Here is a 12958-nt window from a genome sequence, read left to right as displayed (position 1 = left end):
GATCATCTTCAAGCTTTGCAACTCCGACTCGGTCTTCAATAGGTGTCGTGTTAGTGCGTATGTCTGATGGTGATGGTGTGTCATGCATGTTTATGTTGTAATATATGTTTATCAACATGAAAAATAAGGGACATGCTAACTAAGGAAATAATGAACTAGTAATATTGGCATTATCCTTTAAGAAGGAAGAAATAAATAAAAACTAAAACATAACCAAATTATGAAGTCTTCTGAGGAAGAATGAATTAGTGGCGTTGATATTAACCTTTAAGAGTAAATAAAATGAAAAAATAATTCATATGCTGGCAAAACTATGCACATATTTTACACATAAATTGTGTTTTTATAATACGCAAGCATAAGTATATAATGATGGAATTTCACCAAAAAGTGTCCGATGAAAGAATGAATAAGTGTCATTGGTAATACCCTTAAAGAAGAGATACAATGAACAAAAAAACTAAATCTAAATCAAATTAATGAAGTTTTCTAAGGAATAATGAATTAGTGGCATCGGTATTACGATGTAAGAATAATAAATAAAATAAAAGGAATCCAAATAATGAAGTTCTATATAAAAAAGTGACATTGGTATTACCATTTAATACTCCCTCCGTCCCAAAATTCTTGTCTTAGATTTGTCTAGATATGGATGTATCTAGTCACGTTTTAGCATTTAAATACATCCATTTCTAAACAAAACTAAGACAACATTTTAAGACGGAGGGAGTAGTAAAGTAAATAAATCAGATAATGCTAAAATAATGAAATACACAGAATTGTGCCTTTTTATAATATGCATGAATAAGCATATAATAGTAGGATTTCGGGGAAAAAGTTACTTGGAGGGAATGCATTAGTGATAATTGTATTACCTTTAAAAAGGAAAAAAGGTAACAAAAACTAGAAATAAATAAATTATAAACTAGAATGAATTAGTGACATTAGTATTAGCCTCTAAGAAAGTAAATAAAAAAATTAAAAGCTTGCATACAACCTTGCACTTTTTAAATATGAAGAAAATAAGATGTAATAGTGTAATTTTTGCACTCTAGTATAATTTATACACATGCTATATAGTACTTACATGCATATATTTTGCCCTCACCCAACATCCCAAAAATACGCATAAAACCAACTAAAAAGTCAACAAATAGCAAAAAATGCATACAAGCAGAGATTGAGGAAGCACCGGCAGCCAAGCATGATGAAATGGGTTGCGGCCTAATCAGAAATCGATTGACTCAAAACAATGTTAGGCAGAAAATTTAGGCCCGAAATATATTTTTAAGCAGGAAAACATTCGATCTATTCATCGTCAGTCCAACGAACATAAAAAATAATAAAAAATAATTCAGATTTATAGACCGCCTTGCGACGACTACAAGCACTGAAGTGAGTCAAAGACGTGCCGCTGTCATCGCCACTCCCTCGCTGGAGTCGGGTAAAACTTGTTGTAATAGACAGTTTGAAAGTCGTTATGCTAAGGCCCCATAAGACCAGACGCGCCAGAACATCAATCGCCGCCGATGAAGTGGAGCATAGATTGTAAGAATTCAATCTGAAGACACACGAACGTAGACAAATGACAAATAGATCCAAACAAATCCATCAAAGTCGGATTCACCATAGACACGTGTCCACACGCATACCAACGACGCTAGATGCACCACCGGAACGGGGGGCTAGGCGGAAAGAAGAACCTTTTTCCATCTTCAAGAAGCTACCGCCGCCTCATCTTTTTAAGTAGGACACAAACCTTAACAAAACTTAAAAACACATCTAAAAACGAAGCCCTCAAATTGGGCCCGGAACATGACATGATTCACAACAAAAACGGAGCATGTATCTTGAATCAGAAATCAATGGCCTAGGAATTCGACTAACCCAAATTGAATTTCCAGGCAGCTTACATATAGCTAAAATGAAAAAGTATAGCTCGATCATTTCAAAAAAGAAAGCTAGATGATTTTATACCAACACAAAAATGGTGGCAATTAATTTCCTAAAAAAAGTAGGCACGAATTATCAATTCGACACATGACAACTTATAAAAATCATCAAGTGTTTAAAGATCAAATCATTAACGAAATATTCCTCAAAAAAGATCATCAATCAAATGTTGATGGGTATTTTCGGAATCCCCATGCGTGGCGAGCAATTAGCTAGTCAACTTTTAAATCAAATCATCAACCAAATATTCGTAAAGCAAATCATCAACCAAATGTTCATACGAAGGATATTATTCAACTGGTTCGGTCTTGCTCAACAAACCACACACGCATGCTCTCTGACTTCCAAAGTCCAAACCTTACTAAAGCATAAAACAAGCTTGAGATCCATGCACTAAACCTACTACCTACAACACTACGGTCTCGACGGCGGCCTCGACGACGGACCACGGCAGCTCGTCACCGGCGCTGCGGGCGGCGTTGGGCACGGAGCAGTCCGTGCGGATCTGGCCCTGGTTGCCAGTGAGCACGTTGATCTGCCCCATCTTCACCATGGACTTGACGAACTGGTCGAAGAAGGCGGCCTGGTCGACGGCGAACCTGGTGACCATGGGCTTGGTCTGGGCGTCGGTGTGCAGGTCCTGGTCGGAGGTGAAGAGGCCCTGCCGGTTCAGCAGGTCCAAGTAGAACTTGTTGTCGAACACGTCCGGCGTGCGGATGTCGTTGGCGGTGGAGTTGTCGACGCCGAGCCGCGGGCAGGTGAGCTTGAGCTGGCCGGCGAAAAACTTGTCCATGACGGGGTCCTGCTTGGGGAACAGCCTCTCCTCGAAGGATCCGCAGTGCGCGATCCCGAGCGTGTGCGCGCCGGAGAGCGCCACCAGGTCGTCGGCGTCGAGGCCGATCTTGGCGAGGAAGCTGAGGAGCACGGGGACCTTGGAGGTCGGCGGCGGGAGCGCGCCCAAGATGGTGTCGAGGGACGCCGGGGCGAGCCCGTCGCGGCGGCCGAGCGGGACGGCGTACCTCGGCCCGCCGGCCAGGTGGACGGAGTCGCGGGCGGCGAGCGCGGCGATGTCGGCGCAGGAGACGACGGGCCCGCCGCACGCCCTCTGGAGGAGCGCGCGGATGTCGTTGATGGCCTTGAACGCCGACGGACGCAGCGTGACGTTCGGGGGGGACACCTTCTCGCTGTCGACGCCGTTGGTCTTGTCGAGGAGCACGGAGCCGTCGCAGCCCTGCACGAAGCAGTCGTGGAAGTGGATGCGGAGGAGCGCCGCGGCGAGGCCGACGTCCTTGCGGATGGCGTCCTCGAGGAAGGAGAAGACGATGGCCTCCGCCTGCGGGCACTTGGCGCGGTAGAACTCGAAGGACAGGCCCTTGGCCAGCGGCGGCGAGCCACCAGCACCAGCCGCGGCGGACGCAGAGCTCAGCACCAGAGCTGCTCCGGCGAGGAGGAGCAGGGCACGAGCAGCCGACGGAGAGGAAGCCATGGCGATCTGGCTTGGGTTGGGGGTCTATGTAAGTAGGATCGATGTAGCTGTGGCCTGTGGGTGTGGTGTGCTGAGCTTTGAAGGTGTGCGTGTGGTTTTATAGGCACACGCGCGCGCGCATGCATGCGACCTCCGTCCATGGAATCTTGTCTGCTGGCTGATATGGAGCTCGATCGTCCTCATGAGTCGTGACTCGTGTGCATGCATGCACCTACACCGGTGGAACCGAGGCTGGAAACTGCCGCGCGCGCGGGGCTCTAGAGGGTCCACTCGAATATTTGAAAGGAGGGAAATGATTGGCCGACGAGTCGACGAGAAATTTTAAAGCAGATCCAATCTAAAAGCATATACACCCGAACCCTTCATATCCGTCTTAGAGCATGGTTAATAGTATAGCCAACTGCTGCTTATAAGCCATCTTATCTTATAGCCCATCTTATAGCTAGCTTGTACAATAATTAGCTATAAAAGAGTACTATTTTTATCATATATGACCCACCTTTCATTCTCACAAAGTACATAGGAGCACGTGTTAGAGCCGGCTCTTCACGAAGAGCCCGCTTCCCTTCTCTCTCCTCTTCTCTCTCATCCAACTCAGCAAAAATATAATATTTTATGTCTTACAACCTGCTGACTGTACCTTATTGTACTTGCTCTTAAAAGACCGGCAGGTAGCCCGGTCATTGACCGATCACAAAAGATCGATCCAACCAGACCCTTCAAATGTGTCTCAAACACGTGAACTGACCAACACCCCCCTCATATTCAGTCCAAATTTGGGGCAGATACAAAGGAGCCCGGACACGTCCGATCACCCTTGCCACGTCGGCCTCACAGCGTGGCCCCATGCACATTTACCCAGAAACTTGAAGGTTCGACGGACGCCTCGATCGCCGCTGTGGTGTGAATGCCGCGTGGGGCCGACCGAGGCCATAGCCGGATATCCATGCTCCGGGCATGAACATGGCGGAGGCGGAGGCAGAGTTCACCGTCGTCCAAGACGAGAAGATGACGGAGCAGCAGGTCATCCTGGATGGAAATCCAAGATGAGGTCGAGGTGAAGGCCAACCGCCGGCTCATCCAACAGAGGCAGACGAAGGCCGACGCCCTCTACAACGAGCTCGAGGTGGACACATCGGCGGAGGAAGCCGCAACGGAGCAGCAGGAGGCGTCAGAGGGGGCCCAGCAGAGGCGTCAGAAAGGATGGAGCTGTAGCTGCCGCACATCTATCCGTCGAAGAACACGGAGATCGTCCATATCTTCGCCGAAGAATAGATTATTTCTACGCAGTATGTAGGTTTATATGTTACATGCATCTTGTATGAATTTAAGGAATCAATATAAGATATTTGGATGTAGTGGTCTGTTTTTAAGGCGTGTCCTGTCAATATCTGGAGACTTCTTCAAATACATCTATGAATGTTTGAGGGATCGGATTTTCATGTTGTGGCTGTAGATGTTGTAAGCTAGACCAGGTACGTAGCGCGGGCATATTCATTTCTCAACTTGTCGGGGGCGTCGACGAAGGCGGCTAACGATTGAGCCACAGCAGTGGATAGTTGTTAGCTAACCTTGTACTATCACTAGTTGTTTAAAAGATGGGGACGCTAGCTTTCGGCTTTAAGCATCAGCAGATGAGATCACTGGTCATCGCACGAATTTAAGGAGAACTTCGTCACGCATCTTCACTCACATTGCTAGAGCTTAGCTAGAAAATATGCATACCAGTCTTCTCCATATATTACTCTCCTAGCTACTTGCACTGATCGATCATGCATGCACCTTTCTTGAGCCCCTCTACCGATACAAAATTATCCACCATCACCGTCATGATTCGTCGTAGCAATGGGACTGGGCGGCTTTGCTAAACTAATTTGCTACACATGCTTAAAAGCAGGCCGGCGGCTACTTTATATTCTTCTTAATTGGGTAGTGCTTGTGCTTGCCACAAGATCAGGTTCAGGTTCATGCACTCTATAAAGACAAAAGTCTATTTTTCGTCCCTCAATTCTATGGTCTGGCCACTTTTGGTCTCTCAATTTTAAAACCGAACATATTACACCGCCAACTCTCGAAACCGGTCATCTTTCGTCTCTGCGAGGTTTCGCTGCAGGGTCAATCCGGTTTTGACCACGGCATGAACATTACACCGATGAACAGTAAATTTTAAAAATAGAAAAAAGTCTAGAAATCTGAAATTTTATGACATCGAAGATAGTCATGTATGCAAGATTTGTGTTAAATTTTGTCATATTTGGACGTTCGATGAGCTCGTGACAAAAAAAGCAAAATAAGATATGCTCTATGATGAACAGTAAATTCATAAAAAATAAAAAAAAAGTTCTTTTTGGCATCAAAGATGCTCCGGTGTGCAAGGTGCGTGTAAATTTTCGTTGTCAAGGCACAAACACGTATGCTTTTTTTTTTGCCACAAGCTCCTCTGATGTTATTTGACCACAAAAATTTGCATTCACGTTACGTACCTGAGCATCTTCGATGGCAAAACATTTCAGATTTTTTGATTGCTTTTGCTTATTTTTGAATTTAATGTTCATCACAGAGCATATTTAATTTCTTTTTGCTGCGAGCTCGTCCAACGCCCAAACATGACGAAAATTTGCACGGACCTTGCGGACCTGACTATCTTTGATGTCATAAAATTTTAGATTTTTTTTCACTATTTTTTTCAAATTTATAGTCATCGGTGTACTGTTCATGTCGTGGTCAAAACCGGCTTGACTCTGCAGCGAACCCCCCCACAGGGACGAAAAATGACTGATTTTGATAGTCCGTGGTGCAATCTGTCCGGTTTTTAAGTTCAGGAAGCAACAGTGGCCAGACCAAAGAATTGAGGGGGCGAAAATGAACTTTTCTCCTCTACAAGTAATGAACAAGACGGTATTCTCCATGATTCATCTTTGTGTTTTTTAGCCCTTCTTACCCTTGCATGAGGGGAAACATAAATCTACCAACTATCTAACATGGAAAGTCAGGAAGCTCCTAGTTGGGTCTTTAAGCACACAATACCGCAAAGGAAAACTCTTCCCGTCTACACGCCGGTCGAAACGTTCGGCCGGTCGCGTGGCTCGCGTTTGATTCAAGTGGACCCAGAGTCTATCCCGCGTCCTCTTTTCATGTTTTTTCTTCTTCTTTTCCGTACCTTCTTCTTTCTTCCACCGCTCGACCTCTCTCCTCCTCTCATCCTCCCCCCATGAGTGTGTTGCTTGTTGAACGGTGGATCGAGTCCTATAAAAGCACTAGCCTGGGACTCGCTACCTCAAGCGGCATCATGCCGGCGCCAGTTGTTGTGAGTACGTACACGGATCCACCAGTTTCACGTGGAGAAGATGCGACCAGCAGCGATGCCTGAAGAGTGGGCTAAAAACGAATCCATTCCCATGGCAGCTGCTCGCTCGCTGCTTCCATGATGGCCGGCCGGACTTGTTGATTCCCTGCAGTTTGACGCAGAACTTCAAAGGACCGGCGTCTTCTGCGAACCCTGTTTTGGATTATTTCTTGTGAGGAGATGATAGATACCAAGCCATTTCGGCCCAGCCAGGGAAAGACACGTGTGTGTATGTGAGTACCTCTATTTTCACAGAGGCCGAAACTCCCGTCATAAAATGCTACTCCCTCCGTTTTAGAAGACATGCACATGTACCTAGATCGTTAATTTGACTTATATAAACTATATTATTTAACATAAAAATTATATCATGAAAAAAAGAACATATAAAGTTTTTAATGATTTTTTTTGTTATATATGTATCTCATTAAGTTGGTCAAGTTGACGACCTAGGTATATGTCTCGGACTTGTAAACTGAGACAGAGGGAGTAATGTGGGTTATTTCAGTCTTAACGACTATCATTCTGTTCTTTTGTGGCCTTTCTCCTGTCACTCGAGATTTATCCTTGGTTTTGATTCTACATATAGACTGGCATGAGCTCGTGACTTGGCCAGTCTGCCTGCACAAAAGCATTCAAGTTCAGAATTGAAATTAAGATGAATCAGAACCAAATGCCATGCATGCATGCATGCAAATTTTTATGGTGCAAACACAAACATCAAATTGCACTGATCGTTCATGCATGCACCTTTCTTGAGCCCCTCTACCGGTACAAAACTATCCACCATCACCTTCATGATTCGTCGTAGCAATGGGGACTGGACGGCTTTGCTAAACTAATTTGCCACACATGCTCAAAAGCAGGCCGGCGGCTACTTTATATTCTTCTTAATTGGCTACTGATTGTGCTTGCCGCAAGATCAGGTTTATGTTCATGCACTCCACAATTGGCTACTGTTTATACCCTTGCATGAGGGGAAACATGAGTCTACCGATTATCTATCATGGAAAAATTAGGAAGCTCCTAGTTGGGTCTTTAAGCAGGCAATAATGCAAAAGCTAAATCTCGCCTGCTGCGATTCTTACCCCGTGCTAGATAATGCAGTCCGGCCAATAATGGAGGTAGTAAAGCAAGGGGCAATCTTTTTTTCTTATTTTGTGCGGGATGACTTTTCACAGATTTTGTTTTATTTGACTCCTATTTTTACCAGCCTTTTTTTATTTGGGATTTCCCCCCATGCTTCTACTCTTTTTATCTTCCTTTTCATTTGGATTTATTATTTTTCTTCTTCTTAATTTCTTGTTTATATTTCTAATATTTTTGTTACATCCAGTGTGTTTTGGAACACACGATAATCTTTTTAATACACGATGAACGTCTTTAGATTGCACAACGATTATTTTTATATAATATATGATGTATATTTTATACAAGATGTTTATTTGTTTTATTATACAATTAACAGTTTATTGTAATAAACAAAAAGGATTTTTCAATGCATGATGAACTTTTTTCATACACAATGGTCATATTTTAATACAAGTTAAACACTTTTGGATTACAGGATGAATATTTTTCGAAATACATGATTTTTAATTTTTGATTGGTTTAAAATATGTCCCTACGTATATGAACAAACACATGCATGTAATTTGCAAAACAAATTACATACATATATATTTATTTATGTTTAAACGTATTTGTTCATGTGCTCCATAATATATATTGAAATAACTCCAATATATATTCACATATTTTCCAAAAAAAAATCTGAAATAAAGGAAACTGGAAAAAATAAAAAAAATAAAAAAATAAAACATGAAAAATGATTAAAAACAAAAATATAGGGAAAATACTAAATAAATAAGAATGACAAAAACATGTTGGCCCTTGTTGGGGCAGAGACGGGAAGTAGGCAATAAACCAACCGTTTCGGGGTACAAAAGGGGCCCCTGTTTGAGATTAGGTCAAAGTGTTGGGCAAATAAACAAAGCACAGCTATTAACCCATACTGGCGCATGGCATTGCAGCGAGTTGTAGCGATTTTCTTTACGTGCGTTCAACTTTCTAATGAGCTTTTTCCAAATGAAAAACAACCATAGTAGAAAGCTTACAATTTGTAATATTTACTAAAACTATAAAAATTGCTCATGTATATTTTGAATATACACCAATTGAAATAAATAATAAAACTTTACAAAATACTCCTAAATATATTCTCAAATTTACATTTTATAAATTTTTGAAAATGTTGTAACATTCAAGAAATAAATTGATAAGGAATAAAAATGTTTTTTAAACATAATAAAAATGGTAAAAAGAAATAAAAAAAGGTAAAACAGATGAGAAAAATGCTCCAGCCAAACAGAAAGGAAACCTGCATTCAAATTGTAGCCCCTTTGTTAACACCAAAAAGGGCGGCCAACGAGAAAAACAAAAATGCGTGCCATTTGAAATTTTATTGCAGGGGGAGGGGGGGGGGGCATAATTCTACATATTAATCCTAACATCAAAATTGAATGAAGGCGTCTTGTGTTTACTACATAGTAATTAACTAAGTTGTAATAGATCAAAGAAATGGGGAACCTGCTCTATAAGTGGTGTTCTTAATAAAAGTAGCGGTCTCATTAGATTGGGTTAGGGTTTTGGTAGTTGTCTTGTTCATCATTGAAGATGACATCGTCTACAATAAGTAATCTTCGGCTCTATGTTCGACGACGGGATCTCCCTCCCGAGGTCAATGGTGGTGTTGCAAGACTAAAGTTATCTAGGTGTGGTCCATCAGATCTTGCTTCGTCCGTTCGATTTTGGTTTTTTTTTTCATGCTCGCTGCAACGAGGGTCGCCCTTGCAATATCTGTCCCGACTGCTATGTCCTCTCTAATGATGATTCATACTCTTGGCTCCCAACGCCATCAACCTGGCTTTTCATATTCTTGTCAATGTTTGTTTATTACTTTAATGGTGTTTATCCTTGACACTGTGTCTCAAATAAAAATTAACGAAGAATCCTCGTTGGTATTTACAGGTTTGTGGTTTGATATCTTTATTATTTTCATACGGCCGATTTCAGAAAAATACAAGATTGTGTCATAAAAGAAGAAAGAGTTTGAAGATCTCGAAGATTTGCTCGTTTCTTTTAGACTTTACTAGGAAAAGGCCAGTGCGTTGCAACGGAAAAAAGCAATACCACACACTCTTAATTTACAAAAAGTGGTCTATAATTTGAGTATTTGTAGCTACGACTCGAACAAAGACGATTTTAGCCTACCAAAACGCAGTTCAAGATTTCACAGGTCTTTTATTTAAATAGGCTTACATGTAGATTTAATACGTACAAATAAACGATCAAGTGATCTTCAATTTCGTCTATAATCCTGATTTTGCTGAGAAGTTCATCCACAATTCAAATCAGTACCGGTATGAAAGAAAGACGGATAATGCATCATTGATTAAGATTGCATCCTAGATAATATTTTTAAAATGATAATAGGTAAAATAACATCATATTCAAATTCTACATATTTTTCTAATCGAAATCCATATATAACATATTAAATTTGGAGTTACGGTTTAGAAGATATGAGTATTTACAAAATTATTTAATATGTATTACGGATTTAATGTCAAAAATATCACGTTTTTTTTTCATAAAATAGCATGACAGACTAAGAATACCTATTTGTTTTATTAGTAGGTATATATTTTGTAATCGCTGTAGTGAGTTCCTGTATCTCTACCGTGCACTCCCTTCGGTCCTTTTTAGTTTGCATATAAGTTTTGTCCAAAGTCAAAGTATCTCTACTTTGATCAAATTTATAGAAAAAATTGTGAACATTCACCATGCCAAATCAATATTGTTAGATTCTTTACGAAATGTAGTTTCATAATGTATATATTTGGTATTGTAGATATTGATATTTTTTAATATAAATTTGGTCAAACTTTGCAAAGTTTGACTTAATCGAAATCTAATACGCAGAGTAAAAATGACTGGAGGGAGTACTATTCGTTACTATAAATGGTATTGATGGTAAAAAAAGGAAGAGACGTTGCTGCCTTTTTCTCTTTGCTACATGCATTTATGAAGATATATATTATTATTTTTCTTGGAAAAGAAGGTTAAACTTCTGGCATCTGCATCAATCGATGTATGTTGACATTTTTATTAGTTCTTCATTAAAGGTCGAACAAAAACATACATCAAATCACCTGAAGCCAACACTCACATCTACAAAGTCGATAATATGAAGTGCTCTCACTCCCCATATGTAAAACCGGTGTTGTCGCCAATCCATCCACTTACGTATCGGAACGAACAACCGGTGTAGTAGACCTAAAGCGCACCACATGCACACATTAGAAGCCGCCATCATCATCGGTCCATTGACCCATCTTCAGGAGAGAGGTCCGCATCACCCTTGCCAGTCTGAACATCCGTCGACGCCACCACAACGCCTAACGGCGCCACTGTCCTGCGCTCATCCGTCCAGACGTGAAGATTCTGGAAGAACTGTCGTGCGTAGCACCTGCCAACCAGGCATGACTCAGCGTAACACCTGTCGGCCAGGCATGACTTGAGAGCTCCACGAAAGCTTCGGCCACTGTCATCTAGTGCTGCTCCCCAAAACGATGCTCCCAAGAGAGAAATGACACCACAGTATCGCCATCATCTGATCTGAAGGACCAGATCTTAGGGTTCCCCCCAAAGAAGTGCCCACCACTAGAAACCGTCAAGGACCCACACAGTGCACACCACCACTCATCTCTCAAAGCGACGCCTTTAAGAAGGTCACGGCATCAAGGACGCCGCCGCCGCCCACCAGAGTTAGGGTTTTCATCCGAGAGGCAAGGAGGTGAGAAGTGGAGGACAGATGTGACAGCTACCAATGACGATGTTGTGTTTGTCCAGCCCTGGGAAAGCCTGCAGGGAATCACCATGTTCAAGGCGATGCCCTTAGGAGGGGAAGCGACATGGATCAATGCCGTCATTTGACCCTGCACCGCAGGGCCAAAGTCACCCAAAGATGAGATCCGAGGCAGGGGAGAGAGGAGAGCTCCACGACGACCCCCAAGAGGGTAAGCGACATCCATGGACGCCACGTCACCAGGCCTTCGCCCGGAGCAACCCAGACTCCGCATCCCACGCAATCCAACAGCAACGTCGTTGACCTGCAAACCCGCTGGCCCAAACACCTCCAACGTGACAGCGGCGCCACCATCACATCGAAGCCACTTACCACGCTGCCAACACAAGCCAGCGGGCCAGATCGGGCGCAGACCAGATCTGGCGCCCAACCAACACGCCGACGCCACGACCGTGGCCGGTCAGCCTCCAAGCTGCGTCATACATACCACCAGGAGCAGGAGGGGGGGCTGCCACCCCAACCCGACGCGTCGAGCAAGGGAGACTCGCTGACCCACCGTACCGAGCGAACGGCCGAAGAAGCCGCCAGCCAAGGAGGCGCTGCACGGGCTGGCGGTAAATATCACGGGACGGAGCAGAGGACCGCCCGGAGCGCCGTAGGCCGAGCCTTCCCCATCTGGAGCCCGCGTCGTCAAGATCGACGCCACGTGTGCCAGGCGGGAAGCCCCGCCGCCCGGGCTTCGCCGGACGGTTTCCTCCGACAATGACGCTACAGGTGGAACCATGGGGAAGGGTGGCGGCGTGGCTGGTTAGGGTTCCCCGAGTGGCCTGGGAGGCGACGCGGGGGTCGGGGGAAGAATTCTGTCCCCTATGTGATAGGAGGGTCCGGAGACATATATTATACCAGATCTGTTTACACTACATAGCACTGAGTAGTCATTTCGAGGTGGGTATGATTCGTCGGCGTACGCTATTTTGAATGATTTGAATATTGCTCACCGCGGCTGCCGCGCGGTGTCGGCGTACCTATGTTACGTGACCATGTCGAAAAATCCTTTGGCCTTAGCCGTGTTATCGCACCGATGCATGAACGGACGCGGTTAAGCTAGAGAACACGGCCCCGTCGCCTTTGAATGTTAGTAAGCTAGCTAGGTGTGTCACTTTCGATAAGATTATTTGAAAACGCGTACATCGGTGTTGCCTACTAGCTAAGGAATTAAGCTGGCGCGTTTGCCTCGGTGCACCAACACTATAGCATGCACTATATAAGGACACGCCCGGCCCTAAGGCCAAAAGCACGTCAC

General features: G+C 43.6%; 1 protein-coding gene across 1 annotated transcript; it reads right to left on the bottom strand.

Moving 5' to 3' along the window:
* Positions 1–2216: 2216 nt before the first annotated feature.
* Positions 2217–3510, bottom strand: LOC123441069 (cationic peroxidase SPC4-like). The gene has a single exon (XM_045117590.1). The coding sequence runs from the start codon at positions 3437–3439 to the stop codon at positions 2360–2362; it is 1080 nt and encodes a 359-aa protein (XP_044973525.1). The 5' UTR covers positions 3440–3510; the 3' UTR covers positions 2217–2359.
* Between the last annotated feature and the right edge of the window lie 9448 nt (positions 3511–12958).

The sequence above is a fragment of the Hordeum vulgare genome, chromosome 3H, assembly GCF_904849725.1.
Source record: "Hordeum vulgare subsp. vulgare chromosome 3H, MorexV3_pseudomolecules_assembly, whole genome shotgun sequence".
In the NCBI taxonomy this organism is placed as follows: domain Eukaryota; kingdom Viridiplantae; phylum Streptophyta; class Magnoliopsida; order Poales; family Poaceae; genus Hordeum; species Hordeum vulgare.
This window is presented reverse-complemented; position numbering and strand designations above follow the sequence as displayed.

Coding starts and splice junctions, on each gene's coding strand:
- LOC123441069 (XM_045117590.1), bottom strand. CDS start 3,439: ATGGCTTCCTCTCCGTCGGCTGCTCGTGCCCTGCTCCTCCTCGCCGGA.